Genomic DNA, 21773 nt, shown 5'->3' on the forward strand with positions numbered 1-21773 from the left:
CAAGATGTGTGTAAACCAACCCTCGTCCAAACCCACGCCATCCCTTATCAATTATAAACCCCCACCCCCACGCCATCGCAGTTCCACAACTGTCACTGACATGGTGAACCGCGTACCTCTCCACCAACCTGTCAGGGAGAGAGCCCGAAACCTCACCGGCTCACCGCGATGCGCGACCAACGCGGAGGACATGCGGCACGATCAAGGTGCGCCAGCCTCGCGCCACACGACACGATCCTGCTGCGATATCCCAAGGCGGCCGGCTCCGTCCACGGCTTCAGGCGCTCCCAGTGTCCGCCGTCCACGTGTACCCCCTCCGCACACGCGGCGTCCCGTGCGGCCCCGCGTGGGCCGGTCGGGGTCGGCCGGTCGGTTGGCCCATCACGCTGCTCGCCACCACGTGCACACCACCTGTCTAGTGGGCCCCCTGTCCACGGACCCACTAGTAAGAGAGGGTGCGGCTACCTACACAAGGCTCGATCCGGGGAGTCTGGCGGCCGGCCAATCAGGAGGCGAGGAAACCCACAACCGCGCCCACTACACGAGCACTGACAGGTGGACCCGTGCTGAAACCTCATCCCCACGCGCCAGCATCGAGTCGTGGCATCCCAGGCTTGCGAACGCCTTCCGTCTTCCTCCTCCTCGCCCTTCCCATCTAACCGCTTTCCCTATAAATTTAACTACCCCCGGCACGCCGTTGCTTCCTCCCCCTTCCCACCATTCCTTTCCTTCCTCCACTCCCCTTTTCTCTTGGCGTCTCCTCCAATCGAATCGGTTTTCCTTCCCCCAAATCTTAGGGTTAGGGTTTCGTCTATTCCTTCCCTTCCTCGCCAAATTAGCGCGTCGCCGAGGGCTATCGTTGCGTGGGATGATGGGCACCGCCGTCGAGCTCGGCCGGAGGCACGGCGATGCCCGCTTCTACGACGCCGCCAGGGCCCGCCGAGGCCACCAGCGCGGCTCCCCCAAGTCGCGGTGGTCTCCCGCCGCCGACGCCGCCCAGGAGAAAGTACCATCGCCACCGGCGGCCCCCGGCGTTTCAGGCAACCTCGAGCGGTTCGTGGCCGCCGTGACCCCGTCCGTCCCGGCGCAGTACCCCTCCAAGGTTCGCCTCTTAGTTCCCGTGCTTTGGGATTAGATCCCCACGGTTTGTGACGGTGTTGCCGTTTCTGAATTGGATGAGATTTGGGTATTTGTGATGCAGAGGGCATCCAGGGGGTGGAGGACCAGCGGCGTCGATGGCGACCAGGATAGGCCGTACTTTGTTCTCCGCGACGTGTGGGAGGCGTACAGTGAATGGAGCGCGTATGGTGCCGGCGTGCCACTCATGCTTGATGGATGCGACGGGGTCGTCCAGTACTATGTGCCCTACTTGTCTGCCATCCAGCTCTATGGAGACCCCGCTGTCCTGCGGGCACCTACTAGCACAAGGTGAATCTTGGCTATCTTGCTCATAGTGCTCTTTCTCGCTTTCAATTCTGTGGTTCCATTGAGATGGGTGCCAATTATTTGGAATTAGCCGAAGATTCATGTCTATGCTATGATGCCCTTAATGTAGATTCATGTCTATGCTATGATGCCCTTAATGTTCTAGAATCAATTAGTTGTGAAATCTGTTTATTGCTAGGCAGCTGAGATCCTTAAAAATCAGGACTTAAGAGAGCAGTGGCATTGTTTTCTGGCATTTGATGTTGTGTCATCTTCGTTTCTATTTTAATGTGTAGATGTGGTATCTGTGTTGTGCTGGACTGTAATATGTGATAATCTTGCTGCGTAATGAGACCAATTCTTTTGTACTGCACTTATAGTGCTTTTAATGCCATTAGGTGAATCGAACTTAGTGGAAGCTTTTGTTATGGTGTTGGATACTCCCTCCATTTCATTGTTATGGTGTTGGATACTCCCTCCGTTTCAAAATGTAGTTCGTTTTGGCTTTTCTAGATTCATAGTGTTTGCTATGCATTTAGATATAACGTATGTCCAAGTGCATATCAAAATCTATGAATCTAGAAAAGTTAAAATGACCTACATTTTGGAACGGAGGGAGTACTTGTTATTTGGTATACGGATGCAATTAGGTACCCAATGGTGTTTTCTAGGTTAGCAGTTTAGTTCATTTCTCCCCCTAAATGTAATTAAATTAATTGCACGCCATGCTATTTTAGTCAATTTTAGCAAGTATTGGGTTGAGCCTATGACCCAAAACAAGTGGAACTTGCATCCCTGTTGGTATGTTTTCATATGGATATACACTTCGATTTGTTGACATCAGAGAGAGTGAACTTGAAAAAAATATACTCTGCAAATTTGTGTTATATATTAATTTTGAAATACACTAGTAGCTTGCTGAAATCAGCCAGTGCTAGTGCATATGTGTAAATTACTTGCATGATACAGAATGCTTAAATTTCGTAATGCATTAAATATAAGGTGACATTATAAGAGAATGGAGCAACTTCAAATTTTATCCCACTGGATTTTTTGATGGAGGACTGTGATCCTATGGATATTTTGATAGTGCCCTTTTTTTATGCTGTAAAAATTGTGAAATGAAATCCAAACTAAGAAGTTCTATGAGGTTTAAGCAGGTGGCATGTGTTTTTCAGGTTCCAAGCTTAAACAGACATTTGATAATTCCAACTTTAATACATAGCAGTTAGCCTTCACAAAGGTCTTTAAATTTGTTTGTTAGTAGTTCTCAAATCATTTCCAGTTATTTTGTTGTTCCTTCTTCTTTATGCATTTAATGGGACTAAGTTTGATTGTTAATATACTGGTGTTGACCTTTAATGGTTGCCGTACTGTTTATGAATTTGCGCATTGCAACTTTGTACTAATTAGTTCATTGATGTGCAAGTGCAACAGTTGATTTGAAATGGCTGGAAATGCCTGTTAGGTCCTCTAATGCAACTTAGTCTGTTATATGCTACTTCTTATCCCCCTGATTCCTTTGTCCATTTGAGTTAGTCATTTCAATGAAGTCATTTAAATCGTTGACTTGTCTATGTCCTTTTCTTCACTATGCACATTAAATAGGGATTTGTTGTGTTTAGGGCAACCTAAGTTTGTATAACAGGCTTAACCATGAGATATTTCTTTACATGTGCACCCACATTTGTGCATTAGAAGCATGTGCTCATATAGAATTGTGTATGTATGTCTCTGCATGCTGACTCTCTGGTTGTAAATACACTCAGTAGTTTCTAAACTTCCATTTTGACTTCCATCAGCTATCGTTTTTGCCAATGATTGGTTGGTAGTGTTGTGTAGCTAGTTCATGCAGTTTCTTAGTTTTTAATTTATGTGCTTCTTTTTTTAAGCAGACATATGATGAATGACAGTGATGGGGATAGCCATGATTCCAGCAGTGATGCGAGCAGTGATTGTGGGCATGGAAGGTTAAAGCATTTTACTCAGGAAGGTTTCTCAAGTGATGATGGTGAATCTGGGGATCCTCATGACCGCTTGCTCTTTCAATATCTTGAGTTTGATTCACCATTCTGTCGTGAACCTTTGACTGATAAGGCAAGAAATATCATCATTGTGTCTATGCCTATGCTGTTTCATGATATTTCCAACTTCTAACATCTTCATTTCTGTTTTAGGTCTCTAGCCTCTCAGCTAGATTTCCTGGACTGAAGAGCTTAAAAAGTTGTGACTTATCATTGAGAAGTTGGATATCTGTTGCTTGGTATGTTTTAACTTTTACAAGTACCTTTGTTGTTGCGTCTGAAAGACAAATAAATGAAGTTCTTGCAAATTTTGCAGGTATCCAATTTACCGTATCCCTACTGGCCCAACATTAAAAGATCTGGATGCTTGCTTTCTGACTTTCCATCGGCTTTCAACTTGCTCAGGAGGTAACTCCATTCTGTATAATAATGCTTTTAGAGCTAATCAAGTACCTTTTAGCACACTGTTAACTGATTTTTTTTGTTCTCCTGTCCAGATCATGTTGGCGTCATACAATATCCTTGGGGTGGTGATAGCACAGCAAATGTATCACTCCCTGTTTTTGGTATGGCTTCTTATAAGTTCAGCAAGTCAGTATGGTCCCCGAATGATGGGGATTGGCAGCTGGCAAGTGTCTTACTTCAAGCTGCTGCTGATTGGCTGCGAGATAGCCGTGCCAGCCATCCGGATTATCAGTTCTTTGTCTCGCGCGGTGCATACAACAGGTAGAGGCACCAAATATAAACTTGGACAGGGTTTGGGACTGGGATGTCTTGGAGGTGTTGGATGTAAACATTAACTAAGAGGCGATTGTCTTGACTGCTCTAATACTCTGATGCATGCTATGATGCATGTTGAGGCAGAGTTTGAACTCCCAAGTGAGAATCAAGCAGGGACGTTCTGCCTTGTAAAGGTGAACTAATAGGAGGACTTGATCGGCTGTGGTTTTTTTGTGTAATAGTCGATCGGTGATCATCATGAAGAAAATTGGGACAAAAAAAAGTGTATGAAAGGGAAAAGGGTCATGTTTGTCGAATTATCTGTAGTTACCAGGTGGATGGAGCTGCTGGGCTTTCTTGTGTATTACAGAAGTACGCGGATGAATTTTGCTGAGTTCCCCTGGAATGTCTGTATAAACTTGTCAATTCTCGTCGACACTGCATAGCCCTGTTTAAATGAAATTTGTTGTAGATTAGCTACTTGGCATCACTTTCTGGACGTTGTGTTCATATCATATGCAACCAGTGGCTAGTGGCTTCCTGAATGGTGTGCGATATTCTGACACTGAAAACGTTCCTATATTTTCCTGTGAAGCGATTCGAGTGGTATGGATTTTTATTGTTTTTTCAGTGTCCATAGGCAGATGGCGGCGGAGCCGTCCAACTAGGGAGGGAGATGGTTTCGTTTTGGTAATCTCGCCGTCCTGAATTATATAGTGAGCTGACGAAATTATAGAACTGTTCTTTTACTGTAAAAATCTACGAGGCTCTTGTGTTCAGATAAAATTGGGCGAGATGAATCGATCAACATTATTAGCTTTAAACAAGAAGATCTTAGACAAGATTTTAGAACACTTAATTCAGCACAATACGCTAGAGTCATAGGGTGTGTTTAGTTGGGTTCTGGTTTTTGGAAAAGTTGCTGTGGGCTGTGGAAAAGCTGCTGTGGGAAAAGCAGAAGACCATTTAGTTAGAGCAGCTGTGGAAAACTGTGTGCTGTGGGTGAAATACCTGTAATACTACTCTGGTTTTTAGAAAAGTTACTGTAGGCTGTGGAAAAGCTGCTGTGGAAAAAGCAGAAGACCGTTTAGTTAAAGCAGTTGTGAGCTGTGGGAAACTGTGTGCTGTGGGTGAAATACTTGTAATACCATTGAAGGTTTGTAGGATTGTATATAAACCAAAATACTCGTACAAACATAATATGTTCACTATTTCGTATGTGAATGTATCTTTTGAAAAAAATATTAAATTTTCTAAGTTTTTCATCCATATGGACGGCGTCGGGGAGGCAGTCGGGCCGAGCAGCGTCAGGGCGCGGCGCTGGGCGGGCGGCGGCGAGGCGGCCGGGCGGGGGTGGGGGCAGGATGGGGACACTAGAGTGGATGGGGACAAAAGGTGGATAGAACTAACATTCTTTCCATAATCAGTAGCAGGTGGGTAATTTTTTACCCCAAAAGCCACTGAAAACAGGGGGAGATGCTTTTGTATTTGTACTAGGGTGAAAACTGCTTTTGGGCAAAAGCCAACCAATGCTTTTGCCTTTTGTAAAAGTAAAAGTAGATGTAAAAGCCCAAACAAAGATACGTATAGACCTATTTAAGCTGGATAGGAAGACGCATGTATTCTTGATTAAAGTAAGAAGACGACCTTTTCTAGTTTTCTTTTTTTTATAAATGTCATTTCCTTTTCTAAAGGAGAAAGGAGAATTCACTCTGCTATTGAAAGCAAGCAAGTTCGGTACGAACAAACTCGGGATACCATTTACATATGACAGCCCTACACAATGAATAAGAATATTATTATAGAACTGGATCAAATTTCTACGATATCCGACACAACAATGCTTGTAGTCGTTTTTATTATAAGAGGCGTGTAGTCTCTGAGCCAGCTCAAAACGCGGTCAAGCACTCCATCCACCTTTTGCTTCTTCGGTAGGACACGGCACTTCTGCACGAATGAGATGCTAGACTAAATCACATTAGCAGGATTGCTGGGGAAGTTCCTCTTGATAGCCATTTTTGATAATGTTCCACCATGATGTCCATGCCAGACCACCAAAGACAAAGTGGCCAATGTTTTGAGGCAATCCAAGTCTACTGGGTGCCGACTCTCTCAGAGCTCGGCACAATAGGTTGGGAACCCATCTCATGTCTCCATATCTTTTACCGAAATTGGTGCACCTGACTACTTTCTCCAAGGTGCACACCAAGGCTCTGTTTGTCCAAGGTGCACACCAAGACCCTGTTTGGATCGAGGCGATTAAACTTTAGTACCCGTCATATTGGATGTTTGGACATCAACTGCATAAATTGAAGCTAATTCACGAGACGAATCCATCAAACCTAATTAGTTCATGATTTGATCATGTTGTGCTATAGTAAATATGTGCTAATGATAGATTAATTAGATTTAATAGATTCATCTCGTGAATTGGTCTCTATTTATACAATTAGTTATGTAATTAGCTCATATTTAGTCTCCCTAATTGGTGGTTAAACATCCATTATAGTTTAATCATCCGGATCCAAACAGCCATCTACTCGGCAAATGTAGCTGCTGCTGCCGCTTCCATCCCTGCGTGTTGGTGCCTGCCTACTATTCTTTTCCTTTCTTCTTCCTGCTGCTAGCTAGGCCTGCGTACTGCAGTCGGGGCGGCTGCCGCACAGCAAGCAAGGAAATGAATTTCAATTCAGGCCGCACAGCAAGCAAGGAAATGGATTTAAATTCAGAACCTTATCCATCGATTCTTCTAAAACTTTACGGAGTATTTAGTGGTGCGAGCGCATCAACCTGCGTGACAGCGACTCCTCATGTAATAATTCCTCCATTTGATCAGTTTTGTTAATTTCTCCGAGATGCGTTCGTAGGGGCGATTGCAGCCCGAGGAGACTGCGGCGGCGGCGGGGACGGCAGTGGTGCCTTTGCTACGGAGCCGGATTGACATCTGCATCGACTGGATTTTGAAGCAATTTTGCAATGAATCTTCGGAGGGTATCGGAACTCTGTGTGGCTGCCGCCTAGGTGTGGGAGATGATAGGTGGGTCCATCAGTCAGAGAGAGAGAAGCGAACAGGTGGGCTCCACTGTGTCCTCAGGTCGTAAAGGATAAGGCGGGAGGACGGACTTTTCCGTGCTTCTACCATGCTGTGGGACTAAGCTGGCGCACCATGTTATTTCGATTGGTAAAATTAAGAGTGAAATTCTCTCTTGGCAATAATATAGAAGCTATTGGTTGGCATTTAAAGAAGTGTCGTTTGGAACTATGCTAAAAAAGTTAAATATCCCCTCCTCGTGGCCTTCTCCAACATTGGCTGTAAGAAAACTTATTCTATACTATTGTTGTTTGTAGGCTTCGTAAATTTTTCGAATCTAAAATATCTGAACCCGATATACTTGATCGGGTATGACATCGAGAAATCCAAATTTAGTTTGAAAAATTCGAGTATACACTCCTAATACCCTAAAATCCTGAAATATGAGACATTTTCAAAGAAGCTCGGTATTAACCAAAGCTCAAGGTCCATCCCTCTCCTCCCAGCCTGCAACATGGGAATCCTAGAGACCCTCCCCCAACCAAACTCCTCCCGACGACTCAGCCTACTGTGCAGCGGCCCGCAGCACACCGGCGGCCACCGCCCCATGTCCCTCGCCTAATCGCCACTCGCCACTCACCACTCGCCCAACATGGCAGCCTGAAGCCGGCCGCTCCCCGCTTCGCTCGTGCGTCTAGGCCTCTAGCCGCGCCCATAACCCCAACTGCCACTAGGTATGGGCGCAGGGGTGGACACCGGGTCACCGGCAAAAACTTGAGTGCTCGACGAAGATTGTAATCATACATTGCATAAACGGGACTACCCGATACCCGAACCTGAATTTTTAGGTATTCTTTTTTTCAGTTGGATTTCAGGTAGTAGTTTTCATTATCCAAATTGTCCGACCCAATTTTCTCGAATTACTCGAATGATCAGGCCTAAGCTAATTGTTTGTCATCTTGGTGATTGAATGAAAATATAATCATTGGAACATAAGCTAACAGGTCTCTATGGCTGCCTGGCTAGGCTAGAGGTGGGAGATGACAGGTGGGTCCTACCGGTCAGAGATAGCGAGAAGCGAACGGGATGGTGGGCTCGGCTGTGGCCTGGCCTTGAAATGATACGATATTTTTGAGTGCTTCTTCCACTCCGTCGGGTTGAGCTTGCGATGTTAGCTTGATTGGTAAAAATAAGTGTGAAATTTTCTTTCTTGACTATGAGCCACTGTAAATCTAGCATATGAAGAAGTGTCATTTGGAGCTATGATAAAAAGTTAAATATTCCCTCCTCATGGTTTTCTCTAACATAGGCTATAAGAAAACTGATGCTTTCCCATTGTTTGTAGGTTTGGATAAAATTTTCCGAACCCGAATCCCGAACATGAAACACCCAAATCTGCTCTCAAAGTACTTGAACCTGATATACCGGATCGCAATTTTGGGTATGACATCGAGAAACCCAAATTTAGTTCGAAAAATTTAGGCATACACTCCCAGTACCCCAAAAATTCTGAAATACCTGACATTCTCAAAGAAGCTCGGTATTAAGCAAGGCTCACAGCACATTCCACTCCTCCCAGCTCGCAACTTGGGAATCCTAGAGCCCACACAGGCAATCAACCTGTCACACCCTAAAATTGTTGGATTTCAGGATGTGATTAGAAAGAAAAGTAAAGCAACAATTTCTCATAAATTTTAAAATGTTCTCAACATTTATCTTCTTAACAGAAAATTTAGTATAGAAAAAAATAATTGGCTGTTTTTCTAAATTAAATGAGGTTGTTCAGTTGTCTTGCATTCATGCTGTTGCATTGGTTTTTGATTTTTGTTTGAGTGCAAGGTTTGCAAAAAAGAAAATAGCAAAACCTTTTCAAACCCTTCTTTCTTTTTCTCTCTCTCTTTCTAGCCCTACCCTGTAGGCCCTATTTCTTTTTCTTTTGACCCGGTCCAATCTTCTCTCTCTTTTTCTCTCCCTCTCCCCTTTCAGCCGGCCCGGCCCACCTCTCTTTTTCTTCTCTCCTCCTCTCTCCTTCTTTTCCCTTTCTCGCGCTCGGCCCAGCTTCCTGCTCGGCCTAGCTCGCCTTCCCCTTTCCCCTCCCATCTCCTCTCCTTCTCCCACACGACCCGTTTCCCAGCCTAGCATGCCGCCCCCCGGCTGCCCCGCTGAAGCGTCCCCTCATCAGGGAAGACTTAAAAGTGTTGCTTTATCAGTCCCAGGAGGCTGATAACACTTTATTACATCAGATGGTACATCACCGTACAGCTTTACGCGGTAATGGGCAGTGAAGCGCCACTATCGCGAGGATTACAACTACAACCCACACTACTACACTAGCTACGAAAAGGGAATCATCAGAGTCTTGCGCCATGCGGAACTCCAATGGTGGCCTTATCCACAGGCACGACTGGGTGCAGGATGGAACCCTACTCGTTGTCTTCGGGGACGTAGTCAGGGTCTTCCGCTGTAAAAGTAAGAATGGGGTGAGTACAAACGTACTCAGCAAGTCCAATCACACCCACGGAGGGGGTATAACAGAATTTAATGCACAGGATAATCCAAGGATAAGGTCATGGTTTATTTACGGAAAACTCAGTTGTAAGCAAAGGTTTATTTTAAAATATTTCCAAAACAAGTTTTCTAGTACCAAAGAGCATATGGTGTCGATCCGCACAGGATCCAAGTTTTAATTTGCTACCGGACTCCCCGTCCGCCGTAGCACACGGCACAACTGCCGGACACTTTCCAAACGACTCACACCAGCCCATCCATTCCCAAAGAGAAACACTAGTTATGTGACCACACCGTAACTTGCCCAATACCGTAGGCACGGCTATTCGAATAGATTTTTAACTCTGCAGAGGTGTGCAACTTTACCCACAGGTGGGGTACCACAGCACGAACACCTTAGTGCCGGTGCAGATCCCATCAAAGCCCTTACCCACCTTAGCTAGACCTGACTAGCCACCACGGGATCTATCAAGGGGTCATTCGACCTATCACCGAGGTTTAACCGGGGCATAAGCCACACAGAGCTTATCCCGTCTCCCTGATCACCCGTTGCTCCCAGCTCTCCTGATGGCTATCAGACTAACTAGTGGGGTTAGGCCAAGCCGTTGCCCATACAACGGTCAAGTGGTTTGCACGACAGGAAGCTAGGTGAGACGACACATCAACTCGGTCCTTAGGGGTGACAAGATGGATATCTCCCTTCCACGCTCAACCACACAGGTACGAGCACACCAACGGCAATTCACACAGAAATGCCATCCATCCCGTCTAACTCACTTTTCAAAACCACATTTTATCCCTTCCCACACGCACACACACTTTCTTTGCAAAACCAGGTAGTCAAGGTATGGTTATCACAAGTAGGGGTGGCTATCCTATCATGTTTTCAGCACACAAAACCATGCAATTTTATAAAACAGGCCTCTGGGTTGTGTTTATAAAAACTAGGACAGAAACATGCATCAAAGGGTGGAGTTGAACTTGCCATCGTCAAGTCCTTGCGGGAGGTCCTGATCGAAGCACTGTCCTTCGGGTTCGGGGTCGCAGAACTGGTCCTCGGTTGCTTGGTCGCAGTCGGGAACTTCCTCGTTCACTCCGTGTCCTACGACGCAAACAAACAGGCATGCAATCAAGCGAGAGAACTAAAAGCTTTTATCGTTGAGCTTGAATTGGAAATAATTTAGTTACGGAGGTAGGGGTAATATTTTTGGGTGGTTTCTTAATGGCGTGGTTAGAACTATACTAGAAAGGGCGTGGTAAAGTTTCGGGTCAATCGGAGGTCGTTTCGTGCATAAAATGACGCGCTAAAGAGGGTTTTAGGGTTTAAACGGGGTCCAGGGGCCTATTCGTAACTATATATGGTATGGAAAGGACTTGGTCGTAATTTTTAGAGAATGTTTGAGGCTCATTAAAAGGTGGTGGAAAGTTTATTTGATATTAGGTTTATATGGTGGGGGGTGTATTTTGGATTATCAGAAAGGGCAGGGTTTCTTTCGCGAACAAATGTAAAGAGTGAAAGGCTCTTGAGAGAAATAGGGGAAAGGCAGGGGGTTTTGGGCAAACTTGCCCTCCTTCTTCCTCCTCCCGTTGACAGAAAAAAGGGAGGGAAGGGAGGTTCGGGCGCCGGCCAAATCCCGGCGGCCGGGGCCCGGGGTGGCTCGGGGCTGAGGGGGAAAAGGGAGAGGGGGAGGAGGGGAGCCGATTCCCCCACTCACCACGTGCTGGGGTGGAGCAGGGAGGTGTGCCCACGGCGGGCGGCGGCAGAGCCAGAGGCGGTGGTGGCGCTGCGAGCTTTGGGGAGGGAGGCGCGCGGTGGCTAGGGCGTTGGTGGTCGTCGGGGCTACGCGGGGGCCCTATTTATAGCCCGGGGGAGGCGGTGGAGGGGTGGTCGCGACGGTGGCTGGTGCGGGCACCATTAATGGCGCCTCGGCCGCTTGCTGTCGTCGCGACGCGGCGTGCGGTGAGGGCGTCGAGGCGTCGTAGGGCACGTGGGGAAGGGGCTGTGCGAGCACAGGGCGGGCGCGCGCGCGGGGTGCGGCGGGGAACAGCGGCGGGCGGCGCGGCTGACGACGGGCGGCGCGCGCGCGTGCGCGGGCGGCGCGGCGTGGCGCGGGCCAGGGGGTGGGGCGGTGCGTACCGCAGCGTGCGCACGGGGAGGCAGTGGCCGGGCCGGGGCCAGCGACGGACGGCGCGGCGTCGCGGCGGGCGGCTCGGCCGCGCTCGGGGGCGAGCACGCGCGTGCGCGGGCCAGGCGCACGGCGCGATGCGCGGACGGCGCGGCACGGCGCACGTCCACGCGGGGCACGCGGGGCGGGCGCATGAGCGCAGCACGGCCGTGGCAGCGCGGGCGCGCGGCCGGCCGGCGTTCGGACACGCGGCAGGGGAAACAGGAAAGAAAGAGAGAAGGGAGGAAGGGGAAAAAGAAAGAAGGAAGGAAAAGGAAGAAAGGAAAAGAGAAAAAGAGAAAAAGAGATTGGGGAAAAGAAATGGGAGAGAGAAAAAGGAAAAGGAGAGAGGGAGAGAGAGGGGGGGGGGGCGTGTCGGCGCCGGTCGCGGCGGCGACCGTGGCCGGTTGGCCACGCGCACGCGGATTTCGCGCGCTGCACGAGGAGCGCCGGCGCTAATCGCGGCGGGCGGTCGCGCGTGATGCGGAACGGGACAGCGATCCGGTTAGGGTTAGGGTTTTGTCGTCGAACCGTTTTTTACGAATTACTCTAGCGCGTGAGCGGTGCGGGATGGGATGGCGGTCAGGCTTGCGTCAGCCGTCAGTGTGACGGTGAAACGGAGAGAGTCAGGGTTTTACGACGAATAAATTTTCGGTCAGGACACTTTAACGCGTAGTTTAAATTTGAAATTTTCGGGGCGTCACAAACCTACCCCACTTAAATGAATCTCGTCCTCGAGATTCGGCTGATTCCTAAATAGATGGGGAAATTCCTTCTTTAGGGCTTCTTCGCGTTCCCATGTCGCTTCTGATAGAGTCGGAGTGCCCGATCTTTCGGTGATTGGAGTTAATTTCGATCTGGTGGAAGATGACCCTCACGATCCGACTACGACGAGCGAGCCCAAAGCGCCAATGCAATCGCTGAACCAACTTCCTGTGGTTACCGACCTTGTTGATGCAAGATCAGCCTGATCACGAAGATCGTTTCCTGCACGCAATCGAAGAACGAACAAGAAAAAGATGCGAGCAATCACAATATCACTCGAAGGTGGAGTTCTGAATCTCACGAGGACAGCGCGTATTTGCGCGTGTTCGAGAGTAGCTAAGGCTAGATGTAAAACAAAACTCAAGTCTGGAAAACAATGATGACTCTATCTAAATAGAGGAAGAGAGGGGCGCAACCCTAGGAAAGGGCGGCCAGGAAGGGGGCGCAGCCCCTAGTGGTGGTCAGCCCTAGGCGCCCACGCAAAGGCCTCAGTTGGGCCAGCATCTATTCTTCTGGGCCTTCGTTCTTCAGTAGCATGACGAAGTTTAGTTCTCTTGCACGGGCCCGAGTGATTGGCCCAAAAGGAGGTGGCGCCTGGGGTGGAGGAGCATCTGGTGTCGCCGGAAAAGGCGCTGCTGGCGTAGACGTACTCGTGTTGTAGTTGATGTCCTCATCAGCTTCTTCTACTCCATGTCTGCTCCATTGAACCCTGCATATCCGTACTTCGGAGTTTCTTGTCCTTCTAGTGACAGTGTCTAGAATTTTGACCGGTACTTCCTGGTATCGCAGATCCGGCTGCAGGTCTATTGTTTCCACTGGCACATGTTCTCCCTCAGGTACTCTCAAACACCTCCTTAATTGTGAAACATGAAACACTGGGTGTATGTCTGTCATTTCTTCTGGTAACTCCAGTTGGTATGCCACGGCTCCGACTCTCTTTAGAACCCGATATGGTCCGATGTATCGAGGGGCCAATTTTCCTTGTACCTGAAACCTTCGGGTTCCGCGAATTGGTGAGACCTTGAGATAAACAAAATCTTCTGGGTTGAAACTTATTTCCCGCCTCTTCTTCTCTGCGTAGCTCTTTTGTCGCGACTGGGCTACTTTCAATTTCTCGCGGATTTCCGCTACTTTTTCTTCCGCTTCTTTTATGAGCGCGGGTCCTACTAGTGCACGTTCCCCAACTTCTGACCACATCAGGGGAGTTTTGCACTTTCTTCCATAGAGGGCTTCGAATGGCGACATGCCCAAGCTGGCTTGATAGCTATTGTTGTACGAAAATTCTGCATAAGGCAGACTCTGCTCCCAGTCCTGTCCATAGGTCAGGACGCATGCTCTCAGCATATCTTCCATAATTTGATTCACCCTTTCGGTCTGACCATCCGTCTGCGGGTGATATGCGGAGCTGAAATCTAACTTGGTGCCCATGGCCTGATGCAAGCTCTTCCAAAACCTAGAGGTGAATTGGGTTCCTCTATCCGAGACAATTCTGCTAGGCACCCCATGAAATTTTACTATGTTTTCTACATAAAGCTTTGCCAGCTTTTCTCCACCATAAGTGGTTCGTACGGGTATAAAATGAGCCGATTAGTGAGTCGGTCCACTACTACCCATATGGAATCGTGTCCCTTCTGCGTTCTGGGTAGACCCACTACAAAGTCCATCCCTATTTCATCCCATTTCCAGACCAGGATAGGCAAGGGTTGCAATAATCGTGCCGGCTTTTGATGTTCGGCCTTGATCCTTTGGCAGGTATCACAATGAGCCACAAATCGTGCAATATCCGCTTTCATTCCATTCCACTAATACTTTTGCCTTATGTCCATGTACATTTTGGTGGATCCTGGGTGGATGGAGTAGGCCGAGTTATGGGCTTCGTCCATGATCATCTGCCTGAAGTCTCCATTCTGGGGTACACAAATCCTGTTCTTGTACCATAATGTCCCCTTATCGTCTATTCTGAAACCCGGTGCTTTGTTTTCTCCAGTTTGTTTGCAGATCTTCATTAACTCCTGATCCGAGCTTTGAGCCTCTCTAATTCTATCCTCTAGTGTTGATTGGACGCTTAGCACATGGCTGGAACCTCGAGGAACAATGTGCACATTTAATCGTGCCATTTCCTCGCGCAGATGATCATCTTTGGGTCCATAAGATTTCCGACTTAAGGCGTCGGCTACCACATTTGCCTTTCCGGGGTGGTAATGGATCTCTAAATTGTAGTCCTTAACCAACTCCAACCATCTCCTCTGCCTTAGGTTCAAATCCAGTTGGGTGAAGATATATTTTAAACTCTTATGGTCGGTGTAAATCTCACATTTATTGCCAATCAAATAATGTCTCCAAATCTTAAGGGCATGCACTACGGCTGCAAGTTCCAAATCATGGGTCGGATAGTTCTGCTCATGGGTCCTGAGTTGGCGGGAAGCATATGCAACGACTTTCCCGTCTTGCATCAGCACACACCCTAATCCTTGTCGGGATGCGTCACAGTAAATGACAAAATCCCGATGAATGTCCGGTAGGGTCAGTACTGGGGCGGTTGTTAACCTTTGTTTCAACTCTTGAAAACTTCTTTCGCAACCTTCTGTCCAGGCGAACTTCTTCTCCTTCTTAAGAAGTTCCGTCATGGGTCGGGCTATCTTGGAGAATTCCTCAATAAATCTCCGATAGTACCCAGCTAATCCAAGAAAACTTCTGATTTCACTAACATTAGTCGGTCGCTGCCAGTTGGAAACTGCTTCGATCTTCTCTGGGTCCACTGCTACGCCTTCCGCGGTCAGAATGTGACCAAGGAAAGCTACTCTCTCCAGCCAGAATTCACACTTGCTGAACTTGGCATATAACCTATGTGCCCTCAGCTTTTCCAATACTACCCGCAGATGTTGCTCATGTTCCTGAATGCTTTCGGAGTAGATAAGTATGTCGTCGATAAAGACTACCACAAACTTATCCAGCTCGTCCATAAATACTTTGTTCATGAGGTTCATAAAATAGGCAGGGGCATTAGTTAGTCCGAAGGACATTACGGTGAACTCAAACTGCCCGTAGCGGGTGACAAAAGCTGTCTTAGGGATGTCACTTTCTCTAATTTTGAGCTGGAAATATCCTGACCTTAGGTCGATCTTGGAAAAGTATTTGGCTCCTTTTAGCTGATCGAACAGGTCATCAATCCTGGGGAGGGGGTACTTATTCTTAATGGTAACCTCGTTCAGTGCTCGGTAATCTACGCACAACCTCATACTCCCATCTTTCTTCTTGACAAACAGCACTGGGGCTCCCCATGGCGACGAGCTTGGTCTAATGAAGCCAATTCGTTGCAGTTCTTCTAGTTGCTTCTTTAATTCTGTTAACTCAGAGGCCACCATCCTGTAGGGTCTCTTGGCTATAGGGGACGTTCCGGGGATAAGGTCTATGACGAACTCTATATCCCTGTCCGGCGGCATACCGGGAAGCTCTTCGGGGAATACATCTGGGTATTCGTTTACTACCGGGACTCCTTCTAAGGGCTTGGCTTCCATGCTAAACACCATTGGGTCAAACTTACTGTCCCGTGTATGGCAGATCACTTGTACTCCTTCGAGGTTTGTTAGGTGTACCACTTTGTCGGTACAGCCTATGAGACCATTGTGTCGGCTTAACTAGTCCATTCCAAGGATCACGTCTATTCCCCCAGACTTAAGTACTACCAAATCTGCTAGAAAGTCTACCCCACTTAAATTGATCCTTACCCGTGGACAACCTAATTGACAATTGATGTCGCCTCCAGGCGTCCGGGTTGATAGGGGTGTATTTAGTAGTACTGTAGGTATTTTGTGTTTTTCCACAAAGTTTGAGGATATGAATGAGTGCGAGGCTCCAGAATCAAATAGTACTGTTGCCAGAGCTGAGTTGACTAGGTACTCACCGAGCACTACGCCCTGAGCTTCTTGAGCCTCCTGCGCATCGATGTGATTGACGCGGGCTCATCCAAATGATGGCTGGGACTGCTTCGTCTGCTGGCTGTTGTCGTTGTTGCGGATAGGCACTCGGTTGGCACCGGTCAGGGCTGGTCTGGGTCCATTCACTGTGTTGGAGAAGGCTGATGTAGCCGGCTTATTCTTGGCATAAGGGCAATTGGCAATGTAATGCCCTGTTTCACGGCAGTTGAAGCAGGCCCTAACATTGTTGTTGTCGGAGGCGGCCAGACTTGCATTGCTCTGCGGGGCCCTCATGGTATTCTGGCTCCTAGGCTGTGTGTCAGGGGCTCGTGATCCTGTCACTTGGGACCGAGTCCTATACTGCATTGGGGCCTGAGATCTTGGTGCAGTGTAGTTGGAGTTCCTCGGCTTTTGGAAGCGGTCCTGTTGGCGGGCCTTACTTTCCAGGAATTTGCGTTTATTATCCTTTCTCTCCTCAGCTTTGGCCCTTTCCGTGAGGATAGCTTTATTCATCAGGGTGTTGAAGTCCGGATAGATCTGTGGAGTAAGCAAGGTCCGGAGTTCTGGGCTTAATCCCTTCTTGAACATGTCTTGCTTCTTATCGTCGTCGCTCACCTCTTCCGGCGCATATCGGGCCAATTCTATGAACCGGTGGGTGTACTCTTCCACCGTCATGCTTCCTTGTTGTAGTGCGCGGAATTCGTCCGCCTTGCGCTTCATGGTGGCCGAAGGGATGTGGTAGCGGTGGAACTCCCTCACGAATTCTCCCCAAGTGATGGTAGTGGCATCTTCGGCTGCAGCACAGTAATTTTCCCAGCAAGCCAATGCGGTTCCGGTGAGTTGGTGGGCCGCCAGAAGGACTTTGTCCCGGTCCTGGCATTCAAATGGTTCGAGCTTCCTCTGGATTACTCGTAACCAGTCGTCTGCGTCCAAAGGGTTACAGGATCCAGCAAAGGTGGGTGGCTTGGTCCTCAGAAAGGCTGTCAGCTTGTCGTTCATGTTCTGCCCTCGTGGTTGCCGGTTAACAAGGGCGTTGGCCAGTGTTTCCAGTATGAGGGTCTGGTTGTGGATTATTTGTGCTAGGTCTCCGAGGGGTGGGGGTGGTGGTAGTTGCTCTCCTCCTTGATTTTCCCCTCGGTTCTGGCTTACTTCTTGTTCTGCCTGAGGAGGGTTTTGTCCAGCAGGCTGTGTTCCGGCACCAGCGGCTGCGGGGTTCCGGCTACGGGAGGCTCTCGTGACGCTCCGGGGAACCATCTGTTGATTGGGTAGAGTGGGGTTACGATTAGGTGATGTTTAAGTTGTTTAATTCGTACATAGGGCAGAATCTACCTCCTGCCAGTAGCTATATAAACAAGCAGCACACAACAAACCAGCACAGAACATCACAAGCAACAGGCACAAACAACTTCATTACTGCGAGGGGGTTACAGCTTAAGGGTAGGACCAGGTCTCGTACTACTCGTCCGAGGTCATGCCTAAGGGCACGATTTAAGCCAAAAGGGGTTGGGGTGTACATCGCTAGGGTGGCGTCGGTCATTCTACTCGCGGGGCGTGCCTTCTTCTGGGGTGGGGAGTGTGAGTGATCCTTGCTCGCCGTCCTCTGGGTTTCCATTAGTCAAGGGTTGCGCTGCAGCTTCTCCTTCGACGGCGGCGGCGGAACTTTCAGGGTTCTCGGGTGGGGCTTGTGTGTTTCCGAAGATTGTCCCCCATCCTATGACGGGTGTCCCGAGTAAAACATGGTCTTCTCCAATTGCCGGGACTGGTGTTCCACTTCGGGTCCAATCTTGCATGCGCCGGTCTCGGGCTTGCCTGAGGCTCTCTTGGGCGACGGCTTCGCTGCTGACCGCGGCTGCGGCCCTTGCCTCGGCGTGGGCAGCTCGGATCTGCTGTAATCTCACTGCGAGTTCTGCTTGCTCGGCTCGATGGGTCTGTTCCCTTAGAAGGTTGGCTTGCTCATCAAAGAGTTGGTCCAGGGCGGCTAGGTAAGTGGCCACTTAGTACAGGGGGCCTTCCTCATGGCGACGTCGCTCCAGGTTTCTCATGCGTGCCTCCCAGACTGGTGTTCTGATGGCCGGCGGGAAGAACTTCGCTGGCATGGGGGCGAGGTGTTCTTCAAAAATCCGGCACAAATAACGGAGTGCTTTTCTGATGGCCAAGGGGTAGGTGTCCTGGTGTCTAAACCCCGTGGCAATCACTCGCCAGGGCTGGATGTCAGGGTAGTGGTTGCTCCTGGCGATGACCAGGATCACCCTGCAGCGGAGGGTACCATGGTGTTCGTACTCTCGGCTGTAGTACCTCGGGCGTTCTGTAACGCCAAGGCCTTCCAGGGTGTTGATTAAGAGGCCGGGAAAGCCAGGTGCAGCTTGGCAATCGCCCTGGGTCCATCCTTCCTCAACCATCTGAAACATGAACAGGGTAAACAGTCTAGCACAGACACAAAAGGGAGTGGATAGCATTTATTATTGCAACACGGGGATACAATTTTCATGGCACGGGGTTATTAGGGTTGGGTTCTAGCTTGGAGTGCTAATCCTATTACGGGGATTCTTCCTCGGTCCTGATAGAGCGCTTCTTTATTGGAAGGAACCGATCCATCTCGTTTTCGGTCTGAGTACCCTTATCCCAATGGGTTTCCATGGGTTCTTCTTCTTCTTCCTCTATCCATCCACCCATTCCGTTGCGGTTCTCGTATTCTTGCATCTGGGCTTGGAGGGCGGCTAAGGAATACTCGGCGCTTACGGCTTTTGTCCGTTGTTCCTCCAGTTCCTGGGTTATCTTTTCAATTCCATGGATTAGCCGCTTCAGTTGTGCCGCCTGTTCGCGGTAGAGTGCATCCAAGCCAGTAAGGTAGATGGACAGGTGGGAGACCGTATCTTCTAGGTCTTCTTCTTCTCGTCCAAGTCCCCTCATCCGGGCAATCCAAGTGCGTCCTCTTCCCTCAGCGGGTGGGAAAAATCCCATAGGAGTCCGCTGAAGGTGGCGCCTGTAGAGCACACGCAGCCGTCGCAGGGCTTTACGGGCGGCTTTTCGATAGGTGTCGGGGAAGCGGAAACCAGCGGTGGAGATGAACCAAGGGTCCACATCAGGGTAGCGGGTGCTTCTCTCCACAAAAACCATCATGTCGCACTGAAGGGTGCCTCCGGCGATGTACTCACGGTAGGCATACTCCGGTGGTTCCATAATCCCAACGCGTTCCAGGCTGAGCAATAGTAACTTGGGGAGGCCGGGCTCTGCGTGGCAGATTCCGTTATCCCATCCATTGCCAACCATCTGGAACAAGGCAAAGACCAGTGGTGAGTGTTTGTGCAGAAAATTTCTAAATCGGGACAAGTTCTAGGGCCTGAAAAAGGGGTCTCGCTCCTAGGGTCACGTCCTACGGCCAGCCTACGGCTCTGATACCACCTGAAGCGTCCCCTCATCAGGGAAGACTTAAAAGTGTTGCTTTATCAGTCCCAGGAGGCTGATAACACTTTATTACATCAGATGGTACATCACCGTACAGCTTTACGCGGTAATGGGCAGTGAAGCGCCACTATCGCGAGGATTACAACTACAGCCCACACTACTACACTAGCTACGAAAAGGGAATCATCAGAGTCTTGCACCATGCGGAACTCCAATGGTGGCCTTATCCACAGGCACGACTGGGTGTAGGACGGAACCCTACTCGTTGTCTTCGGGGACGTAGTCAGGGTCTTCCGCTGTAAAAGTAAGAATGGGGTGAGTACAAACGTACTCAGCAAGTCCAATCACACCCACGGAGGGGGTATAACAGAATTTAATGCACAGGATAATCCAAGGATAAGGTCATGGTTTATTTACGGAAAACTCAGTTGTAAGCAAAGGTTTATTTTAAAATATTTCCAAAACAAGTTTTCTAGTACCAAAGAGCATATGGTGTCGATCCGCACAGGATCCAAGTTTTAATTTGCTACCGGACTCCCCGTCCGCCGTAGCACACGGCACAACTGCCGGACACTTTCCAAACGACTCACACCAGCCCATCCATTCCCAAAGAGAAACACTAGTTATGTGACCACACCGTAACTTGCCCAATACCGTGGGCACGGCTATTCGAATAGATTTTTAACTCTGCAGAGGTGTGCAACTTTACCCACAGGTGGGGTACCACAGCACGAACACCTTAGTGCCGGTGCAGATCCCATCAAAGCCCTTACCCACCTTAGCTAGACCTGACTAGCCACCACGGGATCTATCAAGGGGTCATTCGACCTATCACCGAGGTTTAACCGGGGCATAAGCCACACAGAGCTTATCCCGTCTCCCTGATCACCCGTTGCTCCCAGCTCTCCTGATGGCTATCAGACTAACTAGTGGGGTTAGGCCAAGCCGTTGCCCATACAACGGTCAAGTGGTTTGCACGACAGGAAGCTAGGTGAGACGACACATCAACTCGGTCCTTAGGGGTGACAAGATGGATATCTCCCTTCCACGCTCAACCACACAGGTACGAGCACACCAACGGCAATTCACACAGAAATGCCATCCATCCCGTCTAACTCACTTTTCAAAACCACATTTTATCCCTTCCCACACGCACACACACTTTCTTTGCAAAACCAGGTAGTCAAGGTATGGTTATCACAAGTAGGGGTGGCTATCCTACCATGTTTTCAGCACACAAAACCATGCAATTTTATAAAACAGGCCTCTGGGTTGTGTTTATAAAAACTAGGACAGAAACATGCATCAAAGGGTGGAGTTGAACTTGCCATCGTCAAGTCCTTGCGGGAGGTCCTGATCGAAGCACTGTCCTTCGGGTTCGGGGTCGCAGAACTGGTCCTCGGTTGCTTGGTCGCAGTCGGGAACTTCCTCGTTCACTCCGTGTCCTACGACGCAAACAAACAGGCATGCAATCAAGCGAGAGAACTAAAAGCTTTTATCGTTGAGCTTGAATCGGAAATAATTTAGTTACGGAGGTAGGGGTAATATTTTTGGGTGGTTTCTTAATGGCGTGGTTAGAACTATACTAGAAAGGGCGTGGTAAAGTTTCGGGTCAATCGGAGGTCGTTTCGCGCATAAAATGACGCGCTAAAGAGGGTTTTAGGGTTTAAACGGGGTCCAGGGGCCTATTCGTAACTATATATGGTATGGAAAGGACTTGGTCGTAATTTTTAGAGAATGTTTGAGGCTCATTAAAAGGTGGTGGAAAGTTTATTTGATATTAGGTTTATATGGTGGGGGGGTGTATTTTGGA

The 21773-nt window shown here is 48.8% G+C and overlaps 1 protein-coding gene across 1 annotated transcript; it reads left to right on the forward strand.

Moving 5' to 3' along the window:
- The first annotated feature begins 676 nt into the window (after positions 1–676).
- LOC112895307 lies at positions 677–4659 on the forward strand. The gene is made up of 6 exons (XM_025963254.1): positions 677–1102; positions 1202–1428; positions 3321–3522; positions 3603–3688; positions 3766–3857; positions 3947–4659. Exons 1-6 carry the CDS (start codon positions 869–871, stop codon positions 4177–4179), a joined length of 1074 nt encoding a protein of 357 aa, XP_025819039.1. The 5' UTR covers positions 677–868; the 3' UTR covers positions 4180–4659.
- The last annotated feature ends 17114 nt before the right edge of the window (positions 4660–21773 follow it).

The sequence above is a fragment of the Panicum hallii genome, chromosome 5 (assembly GCF_002211085.1).
Source record: "Panicum hallii strain FIL2 chromosome 5, PHallii_v3.1, whole genome shotgun sequence".
Lineage (NCBI taxonomy): Eukaryota > Viridiplantae > Streptophyta > Magnoliopsida > Poales > Poaceae > Panicum > Panicum hallii.

Excerpts from the sequence above, each read along its gene's own strand:
- LOC112895307 (XM_025963254.1), top strand. The coding sequence starts at position 869 with ATGATGGGCACCGCCGTCGAGCTCGGCCGGAGGCACGGCGATGCCCGC. Across the intron at positions 3,523-3,602 it reads GTGAACCTTTGACTGATAAG|GTCTCTAGCCTCTCAGCTAG; the intron begins GCAAGAAATATC and ends TTTCTGTTTTAG. Across the intron at positions 3,689-3,765 it reads AGTTGGATATCTGTTGCTTG|GTATCCAATTTACCGTATCC; the intron begins GTATGTTTTAAC and ends CAAATTTTGCAG.